At 42.1% G+C, this 25,328-nt stretch overlaps 1 protein-coding gene and 1 pseudogene across 1 annotated transcript in view; both read right to left on the bottom strand.

The window, feature by feature from the left end:
• Positions 1 to 25,328, bottom strand: part of Cdc5l (cell division cycle 5 like) — a 39,391-nt gene that overhangs the window by 6,985 nt on the left and 7,078 nt on the right. The window contains exons 5-14 of the mRNA XM_005072317.4: positions 23,457 to 23,556; positions 19,185 to 19,403; positions 16,590 to 16,734; positions 15,567 to 15,755; positions 13,096 to 13,244; positions 11,810 to 11,972; positions 10,825 to 10,989; positions 8,057 to 8,137; positions 7,543 to 7,785; positions 4,683 to 4,880 (exon numbers count right to left, since the gene is read on the bottom strand). Coding sequence (XP_005072374.1) covers positions 4,683 to 4,880; positions 7,543 to 7,785; positions 8,057 to 8,137; positions 10,825 to 10,989; positions 11,810 to 11,972; positions 13,096 to 13,244; positions 15,567 to 15,755; positions 16,590 to 16,734; positions 19,185 to 19,403; positions 23,457 to 23,556 — 1,652 coding nt within the window. The remainder of the gene's footprint in view (positions 1 to 4,682; positions 4,881 to 7,542; positions 7,786 to 8,056; positions 8,138 to 10,824; positions 10,990 to 11,809; positions 11,973 to 13,095; positions 13,245 to 15,566; positions 15,756 to 16,589; positions 16,735 to 19,184; positions 19,404 to 23,456; positions 23,557 to 25,328) is intronic.
• LOC121133402 lies at positions 16,125 to 16,224 on the bottom strand (annotated as a pseudogene).

The following is a 25,328-nucleotide window of genomic DNA, read 5'->3' as shown; positions in this document are numbered from 1 at the left end:
GAAAGTGTATGTGTGTACATGTGTGTACTGTACAAAGTCTGAGGTGCCTGCATCTAGAGAGGTTATGAATAGTAAGCTTTTCTTCTGTAGTTTTTCTATTTTTCTTAAATTTTCTAAAAAGCACAGGTATTATTTTTAGAAAAACATCCAGAAATGTTATTTTTAAGTGCATAGAAGAGAAACTGTCTAAAAAGACTGGCCAGAGACCAATGGAAAACTGATGGTCCCCAGGAGATGAATCAGTGGACCCGTAAGTGTTTCCTCGGGTCATTACAAAGGGAGCTGTATGGGACTTATAAAAGTGTAATTGTTACTTTCAAGCTCACTGAGTTTGTTAAGGTTACTAAGCTTAAGTAATTCCAAAATAAACATATTCTCCTTGGGTCTCCAGTACTGTCTGCAGTTTAAGTCCATTCCAGTGAGGTTAGAAACATTCAGAGCATCCCTCACTGAAACTTGCTTAAAGGGCCAGAATATAACCTTATATAAAAAGACCTTTAGGGACAGACACCCAAAATAAACACACAGCGGACAGCAGCTCACTGCCCAGTCTATCACTCAGCTAGATGATCCTGTCACAGTCGGGACACAGTTGTTCCAGTGACCCTTCCCTCTACTGATGATAGGCAGGTCCAAGTAAGTGATTATAGTCAGCATCCATCAGATTAAGCAGGCATCAGACTGCTTTCCAATGAGGCAAGCTAACCAGCAAGGTAATCAATCGCCTGGTAGAGCAACACAGAGCACGTTGCATCTGCGTAGGTTAGGAGGGGAAGCACAAACAACCTGCAATGGACCCCACTCCTGCAGAGGACGGCTACAACAGGGCTGTGCGGCTCAGTCTCTGACCAGCTCTGGTCTGAGTTCTTGCCCGAGACAACCCATCTGCCCTTGCCCTCGAAGGGCGTGACAGACAGCAGAATCTGGGAAAGAGAATTACAAAGAACTCAAGAGCCCTTCTCCGTGCTCCATACCACCTATTCCAGACGTCCCAGCCTTAGGAGAACAGAAACAGTTGCAGATGCATCTCCAGCACAAACTTCTCTACCCAGCACTGCCCACTAACTTTTAATCCTTAGCCTAAGTTTTCACTCTGGAGTATGAAGCGCATTTTTCCCTTTGTTAAAATACCTGCCTTTATAATGAAAAGCACTGAAAAATGGGATCCGTTGTAAAGCCAATTCTGCTGAAATAGAACCCTCAGGAAAGTCAGGGACCTTGGCAAAGTTTTAAGAATACACCGAGAAGGTCTTTAAATTGCTATCTGTGTTCTTTAAGCCATTTATTTCCAAGAAGTCAACATTATATAATATTTCTTGACTACACTGACTGTGCCAATAACATAGTGGGAACAGTGTCCCCACTGGGCCCGGTTTCTACCTCTGAGGAAAGCCTTTCCATTTGTATAGCTAACATGACAAAATCCGTTTTCCAGCCAAGCTTACTCCATACAGCAGTTTAGTGCGATCTCAAGTACTGTTAAACTTAATGGCAGGACCTAAATTCAGACTTCATTTCACTTCTGCATCCACTGGCAACTGCTTCACTCAAGCTAATTATGTCTTCAGATGATTTCCTAGTTCCTCTTGAAGTGGAAACAAATTACAACACTTCAGATTCTCTTTGCACTTCCCAAACACAGAAATGACTCAATGCCTAGCATCACATGAAAGTCGGGCCCTCTAGTAGCATTTGTAGATAACTGAAGCCCACAGAGTGAAGGCCGTATCTGTCCTGTCCCTGCTGTGTCCAGCCTAGAGCAAAGACTGGAACACAGCAGTGTCTGGTGATATGCACTCAATGTGTGAGTAAATAAGCAGAAAGCATTTTATTTTTAACAATTCGATGAAATTTTTTCTACAATGAATTACAGCCATCCCTCATTTTCCAAGAATCATGCATGTAACAGAAACTGAGCCTCTCATGTTTACTCTGGGGAGAAATCACTAGAAACAGCAAAAGCTCTAACCTCCCTCAGGAGCCCAGGCAAAGACTTTCTGTTGCATGCTAAAAACAACTTCTCCAAGCTGAGCTTGCACAACTAACTTGCCTGAGCTCTCATTTCTACTTGCCCCCTTACAAACAAACGTCTGACAAGGTTCTAGTTAATTCTGCCTCCAAAACAGAATGGAATCGCCACATTCAGATACAATTCAAGTGTTTCCCACTTCTCACATGTAACTACAGTGTGTGTTTCACAGGCCCTGCAGAGCACCAACATATCTAGCCACATTCTGTATTAAATGTGATGATGGCGCTATTGATTTTAGTATCTCAAGGATTTTCTATTTATTTTTTATTTATTTAAGTGCTAAGTTCCAAATATTAATCTTGAGTGTGGTTCAGAAACTACCCACTAAACTTCAGAGCATATTTTTTAGTACATCCCCGACAACTCTCAATGTCATCTTGCCTGTTGGGCTTGAGATAGGGTCACAATTTGGATTCACTATTCCAAAGTTCACAGCTGCACAAGTCAAAACACTAGCAGCCACAGCACAGTGTGCTTGCCCAGAAAGCACACTGGCCTAAGTCTCAGTGGGAGTTAGCAGTTTACACCACCTAACTGCAGTTCCTCCCACAACAAACTCTGAAAGATGTTTATAATTCAGCAATCAACTTAGATGATGAAAGAATCACCACACAGTTGAAATAAAATATTTATGCATTTCAAATCAGTACAACTGTGTCTTCAGATGCTATGAGACATTTAGCTGTGAATGTCTCAGATGGATATAAAGACGGAAGCTGTTTGTTTACTTGGTCTCTGAGTTGCTTCTCACTAAAGATTTAATAAACTCTTTTAGAATAAGAAGAGTTTATTAATTGAAGGATTCAATTAAGTATTCCTAAAAAGTAACTAGCTGGGTTAACAATGAGCCAAGTTACCCAGGAGTCAGACTGTTTTATGAATATTCTCCAAAATCACCAATCCTTCAACAAAAATAGTTCAATGGAAGATTTCAGTTCCTGGTGCTGAACTGAACAAAGAGAACCACATGGTTTTAATGATTGCTCATAAACGGCCCAAATAAATCTCCAACAGAACAGCAGAGACTCTTTCTGTACTTTTCCCTTCAGAATTCACAGGACTGATTCAAAAGACAAGTAAGAATTACTATACTTACTTATAGCACCACTCGCTCGGTGACATTTATATGCTGTCATGAAAAGTTAGTACCTCAACAGAGTAAATGAGATGGGGGGGTTAAACAGCACAAAATGTCCTTGTCATTTGCAACAGAGAGTTTACCCACCTCAAAATAAGATTTTCAAACTGAGAGATTGAAGTATTTATATATAGATGTTACAAGGAAGCATTCCAAACAGCCTAGCAATCAATTACAAAGCTGGCCTTAGATCAGGATTATACTAACTACCATTTATAAGAAATGGAGCCTGCACAACACAAAGTATAACCTACAATTTAACTGCTCATGTTCTGTCTCTAAGAATTTTTCACTACGAATTAAAACAGAGCAACAGTACCACCTGCTGGCAGCTATTTAAAACTACAACATTTGATGGCCCTGGCATTGCAAGAATTACTTTAGAAAGACTAATTTCCTAACGACAGGCACACAGGCATGACCATGGGTGTCTTACACATGGGGTTGTATAGATTAAATTAAGATGTTCATATTAAAAGACACTGCTGTTTCCTGTTCATTTCTCTGGCTCCACACAGCCCCAACCACTCTAGTATCTAGACTGAGACCTTAATAACAAAAATACTCTCAAATTTGCTTTCTGTGAAGAAAAAAAAAACTAGCAATCATATGAAAGAGGAAACCAAGGTCATTTTCTGTATCCAATGGCTTCAAGAACCCCTTTCACCTCCCCATCCTATCTTGGCATCAGAGACATCCCTAAAGACCACCATTTAGAACCCACAAAACGTGCTGGGTATGGTGGTGCACACCTTCATCCCAGCAATGGGAGGCAGAGACAGGTATATGTCTTAAGAGTTTCAGTCCAGCCTGGTCTACACAGTAAGTTCCAGGGACAGTCAGAGTTACATACTAAGACCCTATCTCAAAAATATTTTTAAAAAGCTTCACAAGGCAGTCTGGTGGGCTGTGAACCACAACTTACATGCCACTGCCAAGATGTGTACAGAGATTCTGGAATTCAGAACATGCACATATATTAAGAAACCACATGCCAAGAGGAGCTTCATGCTTTACAGACACAGGAAATCACAGATGACACTGCCTACACAACACTGCCTAACTCAACCTCTGGTTATCAGGATTCACAGAAAACACTTAAGTTCTGTAACTCCCACTGCTGAGTGAGATCTCGCCAACCTAAATTGTTTTGAGCAACCAGCATCACTTTAGCAATTCCTTCTTCCTAGTGCAAAAGGTTCTGATTGACAGGTGGGTGCTCAGTGAAATTTTCAAGAACTCCAAAGCAACCAGCTGCCTGGGGCAAGTTTACTGAAGTCACCAAGGGTATTACTTGACTCACAATTTCAATTTAAGAACATCTAAGTTAGACTTTTAAAAGGATACCAAGGGCAGTGGAGATGGTTTGCAGTGCAACCCTGACAACCTGAACTTTGCAGGGAATGGGAACTGACTCCACAAAGCTTCCCTTCGACCCCTGCACGCACTGCAGCACGAGCACCCACCTACACACAGTAACAGCATTGAGTATGTAAATAAATGGGGACCAACCTCAAGTCTCTTCTCCAGTGATTCAATTCTGTCCTTCTTGCTGGCAAGATTCGCCCTGGTGTAGCGGCTCTGGCCGGGAAGGTACAGGACCTGGCTGTAGCACTCCTCCCACACCTGGTTGTAGGCGTCGCTGGAGAGCTCCCCGTGGCTCATGCCCTGCTTCACCACTTCCATCTCCTGCACCAGCACATCCTGGGCCTGCGCACAGAAACACTCTAAGCTGAAGTGTACACTTTCTGCCACCACAAAGCTTAAGACCAGCAGTTTATTTCCCTCCTTCCTTAAACCGACGGCAAGGCCTGGTTGGTCATTTTCTAGAAAGGGATGGAAAATACCTAAGCTAAATGGATTAAGAAGCATCTAAAGTCCGGGCAGTGATGGCGCACACCTTTAATCCCAGAACTCAGGCGGAAGAGGCAGGCGGATCTCTTTAAGTTCAAGGCCAGCTAGTTCCTGGACAGCCTCCAAAACCATAGAGAAACCCTGCCTTGAAGTTTGAAGGCCTAAGTTCAAACCCTGGTGCCCATGTTTAGTGGGTTTTTGTTTTGTTTTTTAATTTTGTTTTATGTGTATGGGTGTTTTGCCTGCGTGTGTATCTATGAATCACATGAAGAGGCCAGGAGAAAGCACAGGATCCCCTGGGATTGGTGTTATAGATAGTTGTCAGCTTATATGTGTGTGCTGGTTACTGAACCAGGACTTCTAGAAGAATAGTCAATGCCCACAGCAACTGAGCCATCAGCTCCAGCCCATGTTTGTTTTGTGAGAAAAGATCAGATGCTGGGCAGTGGTGTCTTGAATCCAGCACTCGGGAGGCAGAGGCAGGGAGAAGAGGAGGAGGGAGGGAGGCAGGGAGAAGGGAGGAGGGAGGGAGGGAGGGGGAAGGGAGGGAGGGAGGGGGAGGGGGGAGGGAGGGAGGGGGAGAGGGAGGGAGGGGGGAGGGAGGGAGAGAGGGAGAGAGGGAGAGAGGGAGGGAGAGAGAGAGAGAGAGAGAGAGAGAGAGAGAGAGAGAGAGAGAGAGAGAGAGAGAGAGAGAGAGAGAGAGAGGGAGGGAGGGAGGGAGGGAGGGAGAGGGGGAGAGAGAGAGAGAGAGAGAGAGAGAGAGAGAGAGAGAGAGAGAGAGAGAGAGAGAGAGAGAGAGAGAGAGAGAGGGAGGGAGAGGGAGAGAGAGAGGGAGAGAGAGAGAGAGAGAATCTGCTAAGGAAGCAGTAAGCAAAGAGCTGCTTTAAACACTTTTGGAACAAAGAAGGATAAAAAAAGATAAAACAGAACTTTAGTATTATTTATTTCAAATAATCCCAAAGTTATTATTTTCAAATCTTACATTTAAATGTATTCCCTATAGGAAGAACCTGAAAAAGTGGCCTTACTTCAGGTGTCCAAATGTGCAATAAATTTTGGAAAATGTATTTCCTAAATGCCTTTTCTCCTATTTTCACTCTGGAAAAAAGGAAAATGCAAGTCCTGGTTCTGGAGTTCAACTCTCAATCCCAGGCCAACAATGAGATGGCATGTCCCTGTCCAACTTACTATAAAGAAGTAATTCAAAGTCACTCGGAAATCAGAACTCTTAACTCTTCTTAGATCTTCCTCCCTCTACTGTCTAAAAAAATCCTAATAATATGCATCACTTATGTATAAAAAAGCTGAAAGAAAGCCGGGCGGTGGTGGTGCTCGCCTTTAATCCCAGCACTCGGGAGGCAGAGTCAGGCGGATCTCTGTGAGTTCGAGGCCGGGCTGGACCGACAGCCTCCAAAACAATACAGAGAAACCCTGTCTCGTAAAACAAAAAAACAAAAAAAACAAAAAGCTGAAAGAAAGAGCTGAGACAGGGCAGAAAGGAGTGTCCTGGTGACAAGAGAGGAAAGAATCCTATAGTGTGCCAAGTGTGCTGCAGTAGCCCAGTCCCCATCTGTCACCGCCTTCAAGGCTGCATGGTGGAGGAAGAAAGACTTAGACCAGTGATTATTTTTCCAGTCTCAATCCATTTTCCACTGCTATACCAAGATCACAGACTGAGTGATTTGGAGTCTGGGCAGTCCAATGTCAAGGATCCCATCTGGTGAGGTACTTCTAACTGAATCACTCCAGAAAGACTAATAATGACCCATTCTCAAGAATGGAACCTTAAGATCTGACCACTTCTTGAGACCCCTCGTCTTAATACTGCTACAATGGCAATTAATTTCAACCAGAGTCCTAGAAGGGATAGGATAATCAAACCATTTGAGCTTCCAACTAGAAACTATTCATTTATATTACATAAAATACAAATCCATGCCTTTTGTATTAATCTAAGTAACACTCAAGTATTAAAGGAATTCAAATGCAGACTTTAGCACAGAAAAATAGCAATAAAGGAAATTGTCAACCATGCTAGCAACACCCATAAATCAAAACTACCTTGCCACCAAAGCCTCTTCAGCTAATACAAGGACACAGCTTAGTGGGTCAAGTACTTGCTGTGCAAGCACATGGTCCTGAGTTTGGAAATCCAGCACCCACATAAAAGGGGTGCAATGTTGTACCCCTCGAGCCCAACATGGGTTGGGGGTATCTGGCAGTTTGCAAAAATGGGAGCCCCAACTTTGGCAAGAGAAATCCTGTCTCAAAAATAGAGAACAACAGAGGACGACACCTGACATCATCCTCTGGCCTCTGCACACACACAGGCTCAAGTAACTACACACACATAAACACACACAAACTAAAGGAAGACAACATACCCCTTTCAAAGCATTTCATGTGACATTCATCTCCTAGCCAGCCATGCTTCCTTTGGTTCTGAGTATCAATGTGGCCACGCAGCATCTCACAAGTGCTTAAATCTCAACATGGAGAGGTTTCTATCCAATCCTACCTTTTTCAGCTCTTCTTTGGAGAACTTCTCATAAGGGCTATGCTCAAGATAGGTAATGTGATCTGCATTGTTGGTAGCAAATCCCACAGTTTTTCCTTTTTTATTTACAGACGGCTCATAGGGGTGATGAAGAAGGTCATAATGAAGCATAGTGATCATTTCTTTTTTGATCAGTTCTTCACTTTTCTGTAAATCTGTTAGAGGTGGTTCTACATTTAAAGGTCTTAAAATAGTTTCATTTACCTAAAATTTTAAAACAAGTAAAATTATCAGACATATTCACAGCATCTGCTTTTACAACATGAACTAAACAGCAGTTTCAAATTTTCAGGAGCAATTTCTTCCCCCCCCCCTTCTAAATTCAAAATAGTACTAGTAGTGTAGTATTTTCAAGACTGGATTTGAAAACTACCAGAAGGCAGATGAAAAACTGTTATAGTCTTTAAGATTGAGATTAAGAAAGCACTAATACCGTATACAGAAGCCAACTTCCTAAATGAGAAATTTCACTTACTTCAGATGGTCTTGGTAGATCCTTCTGAACAGCTTTGTGCATCCGTTTCATTTCCTTCACACGCTCAGCATCTCGGATGGCCTAAAAATGGAATTTATATCCATTACTAGAGCTATATAGCGCTGGCATCTCAAAGCTTGAGCTATTAAAATCTGTGTAAGGTTGTAGAGGGGTAATGCCAAGGCCCCAGGAATCAATCTAGTCATTCTCATTATACAACAGGCACTAAGGACGCCTGAAGTACACTAGAGTGTTCTCCAGACTTATCTGGCTCTGCCCACCAGATAACCACCTTTCTTGTCTAAATGGCAATCATAAACATAGACGAGATTCCTACAACACATCAGCCAATGTTCCTTGATCCTCCAGTTACAATAATGTGACAACATATTAATATCCCATGCCACTTCTGAGAAAGTGAGGTAAATGTAACTGAAGTAGCTACAAGAACAAACCAACAAAACACAAAAAAGTATCCATCTGTGCTCCCCACATTCACACAGTTCCCTGGAAGGTTAATTAGCAGCAGCCACCTTAGCCAGTACTGAGGCATCTGGTGTTATAACCAGGAATGACATCATCAATGTTTCAAATGATGTGGAAGAAATAACAGAAGAGGAAATGAAAAAAAAAAAAGTTGTTCTCTTCTTTTTAAATGATGGTATAAAAAGCAAATAATCAGAGAAAGCACCACAGATCTTGGTGGGTGATATATGTGACTCTGTAGAGAACCTTTACACATCTTTTGTGAAAGTGCCACCCCTGACTGCCAGAACACTCTGTATAATGTCATACAGGCACCAGAGTCGAGTAAGACAGAAGTACTTACATTCTAGGCGTCTAAAAGTACACCACTAAAAAGCAAGTTTAGGCTCCTCTAAAGATGCCATTTAAAAGAAATTTACAGGTTGAGTGAACAGCTCTGATGATCAACACTTGTGCATAAACCGGGAGGCAATGTAAGAATTTTACTTGAAGGAAACCAATTATAAGGTAACTGTCAGGTGCCCTGTGGGCCCAGGTCAGTCCATTATAGTAGTACTGGAATTTGTTTTTGTTTCTGTCTTCACTAGGTCCTTTCAAGAACTGAATGAAAAAAATGTATTCTGCCTGGTGGTGGCACACACCTATAATCCCAGCACTCAGGAGGCAGACGCAGGGGGATCTCTACAGAGCAAGTTCCAGGAGAGCCAGAGCTGTTTCACAGAGAAACCAGTTTCAAAAAAACTAAAAGAGAGAGGGGGAATGAGGGAAGGAGGGAGGGAGGGAGGGAGGGAGGGAGCGAGGGAGGGAGGGAGCGAGGGAGGGAGCGAGGGAGGGAGCGAGGGAGGGAGCGAGGGAGGGAGCGAGGGAGGGAGCGAGGGAGGGAACCAGCATTCAAACAGCGTGACAATGACCTACAAACTAATAATCTGCTCTGCTCAAAGTACATGCTGCAATTAATGTGAATGTCGATGTAAACCGCTGAAGTACTGGGTACTGGTCAAAGTGCAAGGTCTCTTCAGAGAAGCCCTTGACTAGAGTTCCATGAATGCAGGAGCACTTGGGAACCGCCTGCCTTACAATGCTGTTTCTGACACAGCAGCACAGGTAAAACACGATGCATTAAAGGCATTCTTGTAAGTATAACCTTCAAAGGAATGCCAATGAAGCTTGGTCAACCATCCTACCAACTGATCACAGTGTCACGGTGCTTCTTTCACCTGACACAAACTGCTGCGGGGGCTAATGCCTTTCCCAAGTTCTACTATGGAGCAGGAGCCGGATGTTTATCAGGTATCAAAACTAACAACAAACAGTGTAAGTTCATTCACCTCGGCAGTTTCCATACTAAAGCTGTATCCAACAATTTAGACCATAAATATTATACCCTCACGTCTGCCCCTGTTGCAAGAAAAACTGCAGCATGTTACAGAATAAAACAAACAAAGCATAATCTCCAGTGACACTCACAGCCACCCGGAAACTAAGGCTGTGTCCTAAGACAAGTATGGCAGAACTGAGCTGAAAGGGGCCACAACCGTCTTTAAGAAAAACTAACTCAAACCCATTTTCTCCTTTCAAATTGAGCTAAAACCTGCATCACTGGATGATTAGGCATGAGTGGATGAGCAAGCAATTGCAAGTCTAAGAGGTTGATAGTATTTTCTGACACACTCCCAATTTCCAAACCCAGTTTTTATTAGTCTGCACTCAGCTAAGACTATTCAAAACTAATCTAATTTTTATTTGTCTGTAACATCTTTTCTTTGCTAGACTGAAGCAACGTTTAAAAAGCCCTGTGTGTTATCTAGAAAAACACAATGAATTTCAGTGTTTAAACACACATACATGTACACAAATATTTTAAGAAGCCCATTAAGGTATTCTGAGTACACAATCATTCATGTTATTATATTATTGTTAAATGATGTAATTTGAGAAATTTTGTTAAAATATTACAAAAGGTCAAAGTAACAGCCTAGAAACACTGATAACTACTCCTCCCTCTAAAGCAGTGGTTCTCATCCCTCCGAATGCTGTGACCTTTTAATACAGTTCCTCATGCTGCTGTGGTGGCCTCCAATGATAAAATTGTGGACCTGGAACCCCCACCATGAAATTATTTCTTTGTTACCTCATAACTGTAAGTTTGCTATTGTTATGAATGGTAATATAAATATCTGACATGGAACCCCAAAGGGGTGGAGACCACAGGTTGAGACTACACTAAGCCTGTGCTGCGCAGACACGTGGCCGCACTGACGATGCTCTCTGAGGTCCCTCACCTGCTTTCGAGCATCCACGTCAGCAGCGTCTTCAATGTAGGTGTCATCTATTTCACGTTCCTCCAGCTCCTTCTCAGCATTTTCTGGTAGAACGATTTCAAAATCGTTCTTAGGTGCAGGGAGGCCCAACAACCCCAGACGGAGATGTTCACGAGATTCTCTTTCCTGTAGAAAAGAATTGGTCCTTCTCAATTCATAAGTACAGGCTCATTCTCTAAGAATTCAGAAAACACCAGGGCATGGTGGCACATGCCTACAATTACAAAACTCAGGAGGCTGAGGCAGAAGGATTGCCACAAATGCAAAAACAATTGGCTTGGGGCTACCAAGACAGCTCAGTCAAAAAAGACTGGCCATCAGAATCTGATTCGTAAGATGCACGTGGTGGAGAGGACCAACTCCTGCAAGTTGTCCTCTGACCCACACACGCATACCATAGTGTATGTGCATCCACATGAATGTACACTTAAGAAAATAAAACAATTAGCTTAGTGACTGTAGAAAAATGATCCCAACTGCAGAAATAGATTTTGTTTATTCTTTTATCTTCCTACATTAAAATCAAACAAAACCCTGACTTGCAATAAATCAGTGTATTTGGAAAATGTCTCAAAACTAACTCTTTACAGAGAAAAGAGCTGTTAGGATCTGCATTTGATAATACAAGGGGAGAGGGGACTGGAGAGATGGCTCAGCAGTCAAGAGCACTGGCAGTTCTTCCAGAGGACCTGAGTTCAATTCCAAGCAGTCCACATGGCAGCTCACAACTGTCTCTATCGCCAGCTCCAGAGGATCCAATACCCTCACAGAAACATACTTGAAGGCAAAACATCAATACACATAAAAATAAATGATTAAATTAAATTTTAAAAATTAGGGCTGGAACTGTCTCAGTGCAAAACACCTCCTTAGCAGACTGAAGGTCCCTAGGTTCAATGCCAAGCGTTGAATATATATATAAATAGAAAACAGAACTGACACTTACCATCTGCTTCACGTAAGAGGGGTCACTGTAGTCTGCCATTCCATCCTCTGGATTAATGTTTAACTTATCTCTAAGGGGTGTTCTACCTGGGGTAGCATTAGTGACTGGTTTGGGGGTTGTTCCACTTCGGGGAGTCAGCCCTTCAGCTCCATTAGAAGGAGTCCTAGACAAACAGAAATCTAAGTCATGGTAAATGCATAAAATAAGGACTAAAGACACCAAAACCTTTATCTTGCTTTATCTTATCTAGATTAAAAGTTTGGTTTGGTGAACACACTATTTACATGTACTGTACTGGCTTCTAGACCTAACGTCTTCTATTTTGCCTCCCTGTTATTAGGTCCATCAAATGTTTTTTACCTTTGATGCATTAGGCTAACTAAGAACAGGCAGCTGGCTGGGAGGTTGGCCCCGGGGGCACTCATGGGGCCCGGTGACTCATTTAGTTCAGGGTACTCACTCATACATCGCCTCCCTTCTTAAGTCTTTAGCTTTCATGTCATATTCATTCCCATCACATGTGATTTATGCTTTATTAGTTTGGAAACTAAACACATGTTTAGAGTCACACCTAAGTATGAAGAGGCGGAGTTTAGACTCTCTTAATAATAAAGTCCAGCAGCAACTTATATTTTAATTATTCAAAATCTTTCTGGTTTTGGGTGCTTACTTCCTGTATCTTGGCTGTGTTCCAGACTGATGATGCTGCCAGACAGCTATTCCCAGCAGGTGTGGTGTTATCATTTAAGACATGATCCCTGCCCCAAAGGAGCTTACAATCTATTTTGAGAGACAAGATATACACAGGAAATAGAGATTAGGCTCTCTTTAGCCTCACAAGAAGCAATAAATATTATACAAAGACTGGCTTCTAATGTTTCTTGATTCTGCTGTCATCTAGAAGCGTATGGACTGTGGGGATTTCTATCCTAAGTAACCCATAGAAGGCAGACCTAACACCTGAAATAAACACCAGGACTGGAGAGATGGCTCAGATGGTCTGCTCTTCCAGACCAGTTCAAGTCTTGCAGGCCAGACCCAAATTCAATTTCTAGCACCCACATGATGGCTATCAACCATCTTTAAATCCAGTTCTGTGGAATCAAATACCCTCTTCTGGCCTCCAATGACACCAGGTACACCCAATTAGGAAACATCAAAAAGATAAGTTGAACACTATTTCCATTCTCCGTCAACATATTCAAAAAAAAAAAAAAAACACATTCTGCCCAGGTCCTTATATTCAAGTTTTTCTAAAATATGAAACATGCTGATTTTCACAATACCTGAAAGGGGTAGACAGAACCGTATTTGGAGTCTGCACAACCTGCCGCTGTGGGGTCACACCAGAGAAGTCGCTCTCATGCAGTGGGGTATTAAGCCCACCTTTCAATGGAGTGTCCACATTGGTCAAGGCCATGAGGTTCTGAGCTTCCTGCAGGTAAAGAGAGTGAAAATAGTTCAGAAAGCCTAGAAGAACCCTCCCTCTGGTCATTATACAAATCTTGTTACAGACAGAACTTCTATCATTCTATCAGTGAAAATAAAGAAAATGAATACTGTGTCATAACAGAATTCAGCACTTTCATTCCTCTGTCCACCTAACACATTGCATCAAGAGCTCTGAATAAAGTCTACGTATCAAGATATGCTATTGTCACCAGGTATGGCTGCCACATGCCTGTAATCCCAGCACCTGTGATGGAGAAGCAGGATAATCAACAGTTCAAAGACCACCCTCAGCACACACAGTGAATCTGAAACCAACCTGTGCTACCTAAGGCGGGGGGGGCACTGCGGTGAGTTCATGTATGAAGCTCCATCACTCAAGAGCTTCTCCATTACCCATACAGATCTCTTTACAGTCAAGTACTTAGAACTCCAAGTTCCTAATACAAGCCAAATGTCACAACACTCGGGTTTTAGTCTGGCTTCATTGATAATTCTTTATCCAATGTTCATAAGCATCTCTGAGTCCCTGCTTCTTCTGCTGGGAAGTTAAGACATTCCTAAAAAGCCAACGCACTTCATAAGACTCATGGGCTATTAGGTCAGAAGGTGAAATAATCAGGCTCTTTTTAGTTCTGCTCTCTTTGCCTTATAATATCTTAGTTCCCAGCTCAGTGTCTGTGGCAGACTTTATTTTTCAAAGACAGCATAAGCATCTCTCTCATACACACGCTGTATGAGCTCCTTTCCTCCACTCCCCTTACATGCAGGCAGGTTGATGTTTCACCTTGACTAATAGAATGCAGCAAGAGCAGCATGCCCTGATTTCCAAGGCTACTTTAGAACCATGATGTAGCTTCCCTTCACTCACACTCTTAGATCTGAGGTAACAGGAGAGGCCAACTGCTATGAGGAAAACTGTACAAACCACTCACAGATGCAGGCAGATATGGGCTTTGTGTCACGCACGCACCCTGCTAAGTCACCCACCTATATCCAGCACCACTATGACACATAGAGAATGACCCCCTCCCTCCTCGTGTTACAGCCATCCTCAAATGCTGAGTGTTCCCAGCTAAGGTTCTAGACATCTTAAAGCTAGCGACCTTTATGTGCCTCGCTTGCACAGCATTCACTAAAATGCAAAATAGAGACAGCTGGGGCAAGACTTGCTCCATGATTCTAAGTATCTCTCATACTGAGCATTCTCTGCTACTCCAAATACAAATGTCTCCTGGAACGACAGGCTTAGAACCTCTACACAAAAGGAAAGGAATAAATGACAAAGCACCCCAAACAGCAGAGATAACATGACTTACATTATGTACCACCATTATAAGGAGGCAAAAGGTAGAAAACAGACTGGCCTTTAAAACACCCAAAAATGATATAACAGAATCACCTGACAGAATAATGGTTTTTCTGAAACCTGTTGTTTCCTACTCAGGGAATTATTCTGTCGCCTGAATTTACAGCATTTTCATTCCTTTTCCAAGCTAACACATCGCATCAGGAGTTCTGAATAAAATTTACATGTCAAGATATGCTACTGTCACCAGGTGTGGCTGCCACATGCCTGTAATCCCAGCACCTAGGCTGGAGAGGCAGGGTGATCTGTATGTTCTGCATACTGAAATGTTCCCACAGTCTCCCTCCCCTGTAGTTCCAAGGCAGAATGAAGATAAGGATGCACCATGAGGCAGCAGCTGCCGTTTGTGAGAGGCACTGACACGCACCGTGCCCTTGCAGTGCTCTGCTCTATGTCCCTGTTCTGAGCCACCCTGGGGACCAGCAGCAGCAGCAGCTCCATAGTTTCAGATACAGTAGCCACCAAGAATCAACAACTGGAGGGGAGGGCTTAGAGAGACGGCTCAGAGGATAAGAGCACTGGCTGCTCCTAAAGAAGACCCAGGTTCAGTTCCAGGCACACACAAAGCAGTTCACAACGGTCTGTAACTCAAGTTCTAAGGATCCAACACCCTTTTCTGACCAATGCAGCGACCACACCGGAATGGTGCAGATATATTGCAGTCAAAACATCTATACACATAAAACTTAGAAGCTTGGAACTGTATATAAGGTCTGTGCCTTCTTGACAAGTACAAAATGGAGGTGGAGGGCCAGGCCAGCTCCAAAACGCTGTGAATAAACAGCTTATGAGCTCAGTTTCTGTGCTATAAGAAATGCTACGGGTTCAAACTGCTGGCCCTACCCAATCAAAACCAAACCACGTGGTGTCCTCCATAGTGACACTTTAAAAAAAAAAATCAACAGTATGAAAGGCTCACTATATAACATGCCCGCATACCTGCAGAATCCTGTCTTGGGAGGCCGGTGTCCTTGGCGTTCTCAGAGCAATGCTGTTGTTTGTGACATTGTACTCAGACAGGAGAGTGCTGGAAGCAGAGTTTGTGATTCCAGACTCCTCTGCAGTCTGCCGAGCAACTTCACTGGCCTGGCCTACCTTGACAACTTCTTGGAGCTCTGCATCTGAAATCTAAAGGACACAATCAGCCTGGAAAACTCTTTAACAGAGAACACAAATTTAACAGAGCAGCACAAATTTCCCATGTTTCAGAAGGATGACTTGCTGGAGCTGGGGCAAAGGCAGACCTCACTGTACTTAATTTTGCCTGACTTTAAAATCCCCAAACTAAAATTTTAAGCCTTCTTTTACTACTGGGGTGGGGTGGGGGTGGGGGATTCACATTATAAACAACTGGCTACAACAGATACATTTCTGCACTTAAAGGTGTTTCAGTATTTTTATTATTCCAGAATTCCACACGTTTATTGATCATATTTAACACCCCAAGTTCTTCCCAGATTTAGTTCATCTACCCACCCACCTCCATGCTTTCTTTTCTTAAATAGGAAGTGGGTCATAAATCTGCATGCCACTCTTGCACAGGAGCCATGCTAATCTTCTTTGAATTGTCCCAATGTCAGTGTATGTGCTCACACACTTAATATGTCTTATACTAATATATTGACAGATTGCTTGCACCAAGAACATAAGTGCTACTGAAAATCAACTATCACACACAGACCATTGAATCACAAGGTATCTAGAAAAATCTAAAAGTGTTACTTCTGTAATTTTGCCAAAAGAAATATCCTAAAGAATATTAAGAAAAAAATTCAATTAAGAACTATCACCAGTAGAAGCAGAACCATGTAACAAACTGTTTATGCCTCAAAGGATCGTCTCCATGTAGTATCTACATTAGACTATGGGTTTCTTGAGCAGTAAGCACAGGCCCGAGACAGTCCATCAGTATTTGCTGATATACACATATAAATTCACACAACCACAGGCTTATCCAATTACCTGAGGAGCAGGCAGCACTAACTTGCTTCTCTTTTTAGTAAACTCAGAGACACCACTAGTTTGAAGAATAGCTGAGGGTAAATCAGATTCTTTTTTCCTTTTTAAATGCTGCTTGTCTTTTTTTCTATCTCTTCCTTCTTTTTCACTATCATGGATCAAGACAGAAAAAAAGATTTTGAGTTACACATAGGCAATAGTATCAAAAGTTATATAAATATGAAGACTTTAAACAACTCCATTTCTTGCTGGGCTTTGGTGGCGTACACCTTTAATCCCAGCACTCAGGAGGCAGAGGCAGGCGGATCTCTGTGAACTCAAGGCCAGCCTGGTCTACAGAGCAAGTTCTGGGACTGCCTCCAAAGCAATACAGAGAAACCCTGTCTCAAAAAAAAAAAAAAAAACAATAACTCTACTATGTTTATATCTACACAGAAATACATGTGAACTTAAGAAAATGATGGAAATGAGCATGCAGAACAAGATAAATGACGGAGACAGAATGAAAATATTTCATAAATGCTTTAATCTCCCATTATTAAGTTACTGTGATTTTAAAGGTTCATACAAAACTTTTTCACATTTTAGTTAGGGTTGGGAATGCACCCATGTGCAATGATGTATGTGTAGGATTCAGAGGACAACTGGTAGGAGCTGGCTCTCTCCTTCCTACCACCTGGGTCCCAGATATGGAACTCAGGTCATCAGGTTTGACAGCAAGTCATTTTACACACTGGGCCATCTTGCTGCCCAACTAAAGAAAAAACTATGAAGAGTATGGTCATAATGACAAATGACGGGCAATATTTGAAAGCGCTACCTGTTTTCTTCCACACCCCAGCCAGGTCTACTCCTTCCAAATGATTAGTTTTATTCTGTTTGGAAGAGTCCCCATAAACAAAGGTTATAACACTCAAGAAAATTATGTTTTATAGTGGTCACAGAATACATATTATATAGCATGATATATACTATAGGCTATTATATGCTATGTAATACATATTCTGGTTTATAGTGGTATAGCTAAGTAAATGAAAGTGATCTGAGTAGCAAATTAAAAAAAAAAAACCTTCTGACTATCATAAAATCTGCCCTACAACCTGCAAATAGTTTAAGATTCATAGGAACACCTGCATCTCTAAAATGAGCACAGAGAAACAAAAACATAAGCCAATCAAGTGTAAAGACTTAAGAATGCAGCAGACACTTCTTTCTTCTTTTCTTTAGCTGGTTAGGCCAATGAGATGGCTCAACACAAAGGTATCTGTCACATAAGCTCAATGACCTGAACTCTACAGAGGTGGAAGGAAAGAGCCAACTCCACAAGGTGTCTTGACTCCACACACTCCAGAATGAACACACAACAAACTTGAAATCCTAGAGCTAAAGAGATGAAGTCAGGTGGATCCCTGCATCTCAAAGACTAAAAACTGGTGAACTCCAAGACAATGAGAAACTTCATCTCAAGTAACAAGGTAAGACTGAGGTTGTAGCTCAACAGCAGAGCTCTTGCCTAGTGAGGGGTGGGAGTGGGGAGAATACAAAGGAAACAGCTCCTAAGGAACAACACTCATAGATGACCTCGTCTCCAAATATGCAGGCATACGCTCACATGCACCCAACCAATACAAACACACAACTGTACTGGATCACATACAAACAAATAAGCCAGACTAGATTTTCATAGGATTTCTTCATTCAGGTCATTAGCAAAAAAATCTAACTTGTTTACAAATGTATAAAAATATTAAGATGTCATTAGTTAAAAAAAAAATAAGAGGGACATAGTGGTGTTTAATCCCATCACTAGGAAGGCAGAGGTAGATGGATCTTTAAGTCAAGGACAGCCTGGTCTACCTGATCTACATAAAAACACCCAGGGCTGCATGGTGAGATACTGTCTCCAAAAAAAGAAAAAAAAAGTAAATAAGTAAGCCAATTAATAAAAAGACGTCATTAGTATTGGTAACCAGGCTGGAGAGATGGCTCAGTGATTAAGGGCACTGGCTGCTCTTCCTTCTAGAGGACCTGAGTTTAATTTCCAACACCCATATAATGGTTCACAACCATCTCTAAGCCCAGTCCCATGGGATTCAATGTCCTTTTCTGGCCTCCATAAGCACCAGGCACAAATGAGGTACATATACATACAGGCAAAACAACCATGCAGATTCAAAAACATGTCATCAGTGGGTAACAATCTACTAAAACACAAGCACTAATTCAAGAAACATACATCAGGTCAGTGAGATGGTTTATCAGGTAAATCCACCTGCCTCCCAAACCTGACAATCCCATAACCCACATGGCAGAGGGAAAGAAAAAAATCCAGTCTTCTGACTTCATGTGAGTGCCATGACATACACGCCACAAATAAACATACAAATACACACACATACAATAGATAAAATGTTTTTTTAAAAAAGAACTGCACATAGTATTGTATACTAAAAACATGACAACCTGGGTTCACTGATTTTCTCACAAAGGTAAACGTATTAAACAAGAAAAGCATAAGGAGGGCCCCTCACTCTAATCATAAACACCCAGTGTTCCCCAAGTCCTACTGCACCTATTTCCAAACTCAAAAGGACTCACGATCTTAGCTCCCCGTCGAGATCCTGCTGTCGTAACTTCCTGAAGTCTGCATCAAGGGCTTGGTAATTTTCCTCAGAAGTGTCATAAAAGCCAAGAGCTGGCTTTTTTTCAAATGGAATTTCAGCATTATAATCAACTCCTCTCTTCTTTTTCCTTTTCTTCTGAATTTCTATGCCAGCTGCTCGAAGCTCTCGTCTTTTCTGGAGGGCAGCAAGGCGCCTGAAGAAAAAAAACGCAGAACCACTTGAAAATCAACACTGCCAAGGAAAGATGGGTAATCCAACAGTGTTAAGAAAACTATCTAGTTATCTGAAAAAAGAAGTAGTTACTCAAACCATTAGCTCACACCATTTGCCAAATTCCAGTTCTGATTTAAAAACACAGCTCTTGGAACTGGAGTCACAGGGGGTTGTGAGCTGGGAACGGAACTATGGGTCTCTGCAAAAGCAATGAGTCAGTCTCAAGAAGAGAGAAAAAAACATGTAGAAAGCAGTCTCCAGCAAAGGTAACTCGAATCAACTGGGATGGTTTTCTTCAAAATGAATTTATAGGCAGGAACCCAGCACTCAGGAGGCAGTGAGAATTTCTGAGTTGGAGGCCAATCTGGTCTAGGGGGAAAGTTCTAGGACAGCAACGGCTACGCAGAGAAACACTGTCTTGAAAACAACAACAGCAACAACAACAAAAAAAGAACTGAGAAACTTACATTAAAAGTCGAACTTTTTCTTTTTTTTAAACCACTTCTCTGACTTCAATCAAGAATTCAATCAAGAAAATAAATCAACACAAGTAAGGACTTCGAGACTGTTTTACTGAACACTGATCACAATCTAATTCACCAGTAAGAATTAAGTGAATGGATTCACAAAATATATAAGGCAAGGCTTTGCATAACTTCTGGCGTACATAACTTCTGTATAATCTTGAGAAAACATTTTATACAAAATTTTATTCTTACACAGAAAGAGATTTAAGGCACAGCCAAGTAAAATGAACAAAAGGAGAAGCATGCAAAAAGGTACATGCATTTCTTTCAGCCAGTGTGGAGAAGTCAAGGACAGCAATATTAACAGTGGCAATCAATGGAGGGTAAAATTCCATTTAATTCAGTTTATCCTTTGTATTTCCCAATGATGCTACAATTTTAGTGAGCTGGATGTGAGGGTGATCTGGCTGCAACATCTGTCACCCACTGATCAGCCAGTGTCCCCTTCCTCCCTCACTGCTCCATGTGCCTCCCTCTCGAAGTTGCGTGCTCAGTAGAAGAGGACGACCTTCCCCAAATAGAGGACTGGTCTTCGGTCAAGGGGATACGAGTAGCTGCGCTCCCGTGCTAGAACCTCCAAACAAGCTCTCACAATTTTAGTGAGTTAATGAGAAAAGTTATTCACAGTATTAAAGATAGAGAAACAAATCACAAACCAGTATATACACAAGAGTGACTACCAGTATTAAAGCACAAGGAATTCAATAAACACACTCCTGAGAAAAAAATAAAAGGTCATGGCAAATATATAAACAGTCAAGAAATCTACCTAAACTTGGTAAGAAAGGCAAGCAGTTAACGCTGCAAAGAAACCATTTCCCTTCTACCCACCAGCTTCTAGAGGAGGAACCTCCACACAGGCACAGCCAATAACATGGTTCTCTGTCTCCCTGACAGCTAGATGTCAACAGGCCTCAGGACAGGGCGTCAGCATTTCTCACCCTGCCACCAGACACCCAGCTGCAAAGGTTTCTTCCACCCAAACAAAGGTTCTCCCCTGGACTCTCCAGGTGGGAACACAGCCCTGAGAGTTCTTTTTGCTCCAGCTTCTGGAATGAAGGTTCCTCCCTGGAGAGAGTTGGGAGGACTGCTTCCCACCCCTGCTCCCCAGCACATTCAGCTCCTTAAGCAAGAGTGTCAATCAGAAGGACACACAGTCAGAGCCCTCAAGAAGGCACAAGACCTAAAAGCACTGACGTCATCTACAGCATGAACTCCAGCTCAAGGGCACTTTCAAAAACTGAGAAGCTGTGGTACACAGTGACGGGGACAGGGAACAGATTCCATGTAGACTGAAGTCGACATGTGGCAAAATAAATGTCAAAGGCTGATCTCAGAACGAACTCTTCAAAGGACCCACACTAGATCAGACCTGACTACAGTGCAGTTCATAACCCAGAACACTGATGAAAACACTACAGAGACAGCTGGATGCCATCGGGAAAAGGGATCAACAGGAACCTGTCCAAAGCATACCTTCCCAGTGACTGTGGAGTCCAAGACTTCCCTCCCTGAGCATGAGCAGCAACACACAGCTTGCTCATCTCTCCAAGGACAGCAACAGAACAGACTTCACTAAAGTAATGAAGTTGGTCTCGAAACAAACAATTAACAATAAACTAGATGGGGAAGGAATACAGTACCCACAACTACTATAATGTTACCATACATAAACATGCAGTTTTCAAGAAAATTTCACAAGTATGAAACTTGTGAAGAAATCAGATCATGACAGGGGAACCCCAGCAACATTAACAAAATGCATATGAGATGTGACTACAAATGGAATGATCCAATTAAGTGCATATGTTAATGGCTTTACAGACATCTACAATGAAATAAGTCCTGAAGGATGTGATGCATTCAAACAGTAAACTCCATTCTTTAAATAACAGAAACAAAGACTAAACACATTAGAGAACATTCCCAATATCATGCCAAGTGAATCTAACTGAAGCATATTCTGTTGTATCGACCACACCCTAAAACGAAAAGATTATCAGAAGCGGAAGGAAAGACACACTCATTTATAATCAGTGAAAGTGATTTTGAGTTTTAATAAACAGATAACACAATTTAACATCTGGAGTAGTCTTGTACCATGCTTCACACACAGGTCAGTTCTACCTGTTGCAAGAGGTACGCAGTGCACAGCTTACATAAATACACAGATGCTATATATAAGAAACAGTAGGATAGCATGGTGGTGCATACCTTTAATCCCAGTACTTGAGAGGCAGAGGCAGGCAGATCTCTCTCTATGAGTTACAGACCAGCCTGGTCTACAAAAGCTAGCTCCAGGACAGCCTCCAAAGCCACAAAGAAGCCCTGTCTCAAAAATCCAAAAAGAAATGGTAGGGTAGATTAAAATCTGCACAGATGTACTTCAATCAATCCTAACCAAACTTAAAAGCCTTCCACAGATGCAATTACTGTATTCTCAGTCAACTTATTTGGGAAAAAAGGGCTTTCAAAAAACTGGGTTCCCAAGTAGCCTTAGACAAAATGGAAAAGTATTTTTCCAATCTTACATTACTTAACCCTTAACAGTACAGAGACTAGGGAGGTAGCTAGAAATGTAGTGCCCCATCTTAATTTTCTGGTCACTATCCGTGTGTGTCACACTCCCATCAAATCTGACTACACTAATGAATGGTCAGCTATGCCAAAGAGCATCCTCCATCCCAGGATTCAGATGCTGTAAATACAAACACAATGCCTACTACCCACCAGGTAGCAATTTCTAGCAGCACAGGAGTCAAAAAAGGCCTTCAGTAGACAGTGGAGTGGGTTAGTCCAATACTGCAACCCCACAAGTCAACAAGCTAGCTGCACATAGTTCAGATGGTATCGTTACCAAACTTATCTTGGCTTCTAGGCAACAAAATGATATTAATTATGAATTTAATTAACCAAAAGCAAACAAGGAAAATGTGGGGGAAAGTCTGAGTAAAAGACAATGCAAATAGCCTAAAATTTAGTTCCAGGTTCACTTACTCCCTCTTTTATGTTCAGCTGAGATTCCTGCCTCACAACCAGTACCTGCTCAACACTCATCAAGGAGGGTGAGGAACTGGTAACTGACAGTCATGCAAATGGCAAGATGCTACAATAGACCAAACAGTATGCTGCATCAAATGCCCAAACTTCTGCCATGCTTGGCAATTTTTTCTTAGTTTATTTTTCCTGTAACTACTCTGAAATGGTTAAGAAGAAAATAGTTGTTTTTGTTTGATCCAGCAAAATGGGAATTCGCCAGTTAAAATAGTCAGCAACAGCCGGGCAGTGGTGGCGCACGCCTTTAATCCCAGCACTCGGGAGGCAGAGGCAGGCGGATCTCTGTGAATTCGAGGCCGGGCTGGACCGACAGCCTCCAAAACAATAGAGAAACCCTGTCTCGTAAAACAAACAAAACAAAAAAAATAGCAACAGAGCTGACAACCATATAGCGTTCCTGAGCCTAAGGATGCACAACTAATTCTTGGACATAGAATGAAAAAACATGCCTTGCTTCTTCCAGCTGCTTTTCTCTTGCTTTCCTCTTAGCCTTCTTTCCTTGAGTATTAGCCAGGCGGGCTCGAGCCTCAGAAAGCATTTCAAGTTCATCTGCAAAAGTAAAGACAAGAAAATCTAAGTTCCTCTCCAACATCAGGCACACCTGAGTGCTTACAACTACAGACAAGAGCATGAATGCACTCACCACTGGTACAAGGTAAGTAAGTCAGAGAAAGTCAGGTTACAAACCATACCATCACTAACTTGCTAACTATGTAAGCCTGGTACCATATTTACCTCTGTGAATGTTTCCCTTTAAAACCAGAGGTGCTGAGAAGAAAGAGCTAAGACAAGTGAAGTCACCAAGCATTCAGCAGTTATTCACTCACTGGAAGCTCTGCTATAATACCCTTATCATCAACAAACTGCCACACTGATGGTGTGAACATGTTTCTCTTACTGGTTGATGAATAAAGCTGTTTTGGCCTCTGACAGGCAGTATCTAGCCAGGCAGGAAATACAGGCAGGGCTACCAGACTAGGAGAATGCTAGGAAGGGGAACACAGAGAGAGGAGTAAGAGACATCATGTAGCAACCGAAGGAGTACCATGCCAGAGCATTACAGTCTAGTAGCAATACATAGTTTAATAGAAATGGGTTAATGATTAGAGCTAGTCAATAAGAAGTCTGAGTCATCAGCCAAACAGTTTATAGTTAACGTAAGATCCAATGTGTTTATTTCAGACTGAAGGGTGGTAGGACTGGGCAGGCAGAAAGGTGGGGCAAGAACTTCCATGTAAAACCTGACAAAAGTCTTAAAAGGGTTCTGCATGCCACACTGGGCTTCCTAGTCTCAGTCTCCTGCAGGCCATGGTGCAGAGACACTGTGGCAGTCGGGCTTGAACACCGCGTGCCGTGCTCCCACCCCCGATAGACAAGGTTGTGTCTCCAAGCCACAGAGCATGCTGCACGGCAGATTTAGCTTTTACTCATAGAGACAAAAAAGGTGTATGGGCAGCATGCTACAAACTGCTTGATGGCAGCATAGACAAGAGCTGAGGCAATGAGCACAGCTGGCAGAGCTGGTGGTAGACACACCTCCACCATTTAGGAAAGCTGAACTGGGTGTGGCCAGCAGGCAGCAGCTGCTTTAATCTTAGCACACTGCTTAGCAGATTAAAGACTCACGTGGTCAGAAAAAGTGGGTACATAGTAAAGACAGATTCAGAGAAACAAACGGTATACAGTGTGTTTAAAAATATACATAGTGTTGGAGAAAAAAAAGAAAAAGGATAAAGCCGTTAAAAAGAAATAAAAGTAGCTGGCTGTAGTGGCACATGCCTTTAATCCCAACACTCAGGAGGCAGAGGCAGGTGGATCTGCCAGTCTGATCTACAGAGTGAGGTCAAAGACAGCCAAAGTTACACAGAGAAACCCTGTCTCAAAAAAAAAAAAAAAAAAAAACAAAATCCATACCAATGCAAAACATTCATTTCTATATCATATTCCCTTTTTTTTTTTTAAGAAAGAGATTGACTGTGATCATTAACCATTTATAACCAACTCTATTTAAATGAAAACAAACATTTACAAACAATATTTGGGAATGTGGGTGTAGTTCTCTCCTAACTGCTTCCTGCTTTTTCGGGGCACTGTCAATCCCAAGGGGATCCTGAGAAAACCCAGAGCCATGGACAAATCCTGGCTATAGCAGTCTGTGAGCCTGCATGTCTCAGCTATTTTGGATGCTGGATCACCTGGGCCACTGTTTCAGGGGGTCTTAGTTGATCATACCATATTAATAACAACAACAACTAATCGTGGGGCTCTGATAACCATCCATGCAACAAGTACAAGACTTATATTCCACTTATATCACTGTC

This window comes from Mesocricetus auratus, unplaced genomic scaffold (genome assembly GCF_017639785.1).
Source record: "Mesocricetus auratus isolate SY011 unplaced genomic scaffold, BCM_Maur_2.0 Super-Scaffold_100021, whole genome shotgun sequence".
NCBI classification, from domain to species: Eukaryota; Metazoa; Chordata; class Mammalia; order Rodentia; family Cricetidae; genus Mesocricetus; species Mesocricetus auratus.
Note: the sequence above shows the minus strand (reverse complement) of the source record. Positions and strands in the feature narration are given on the sequence as shown.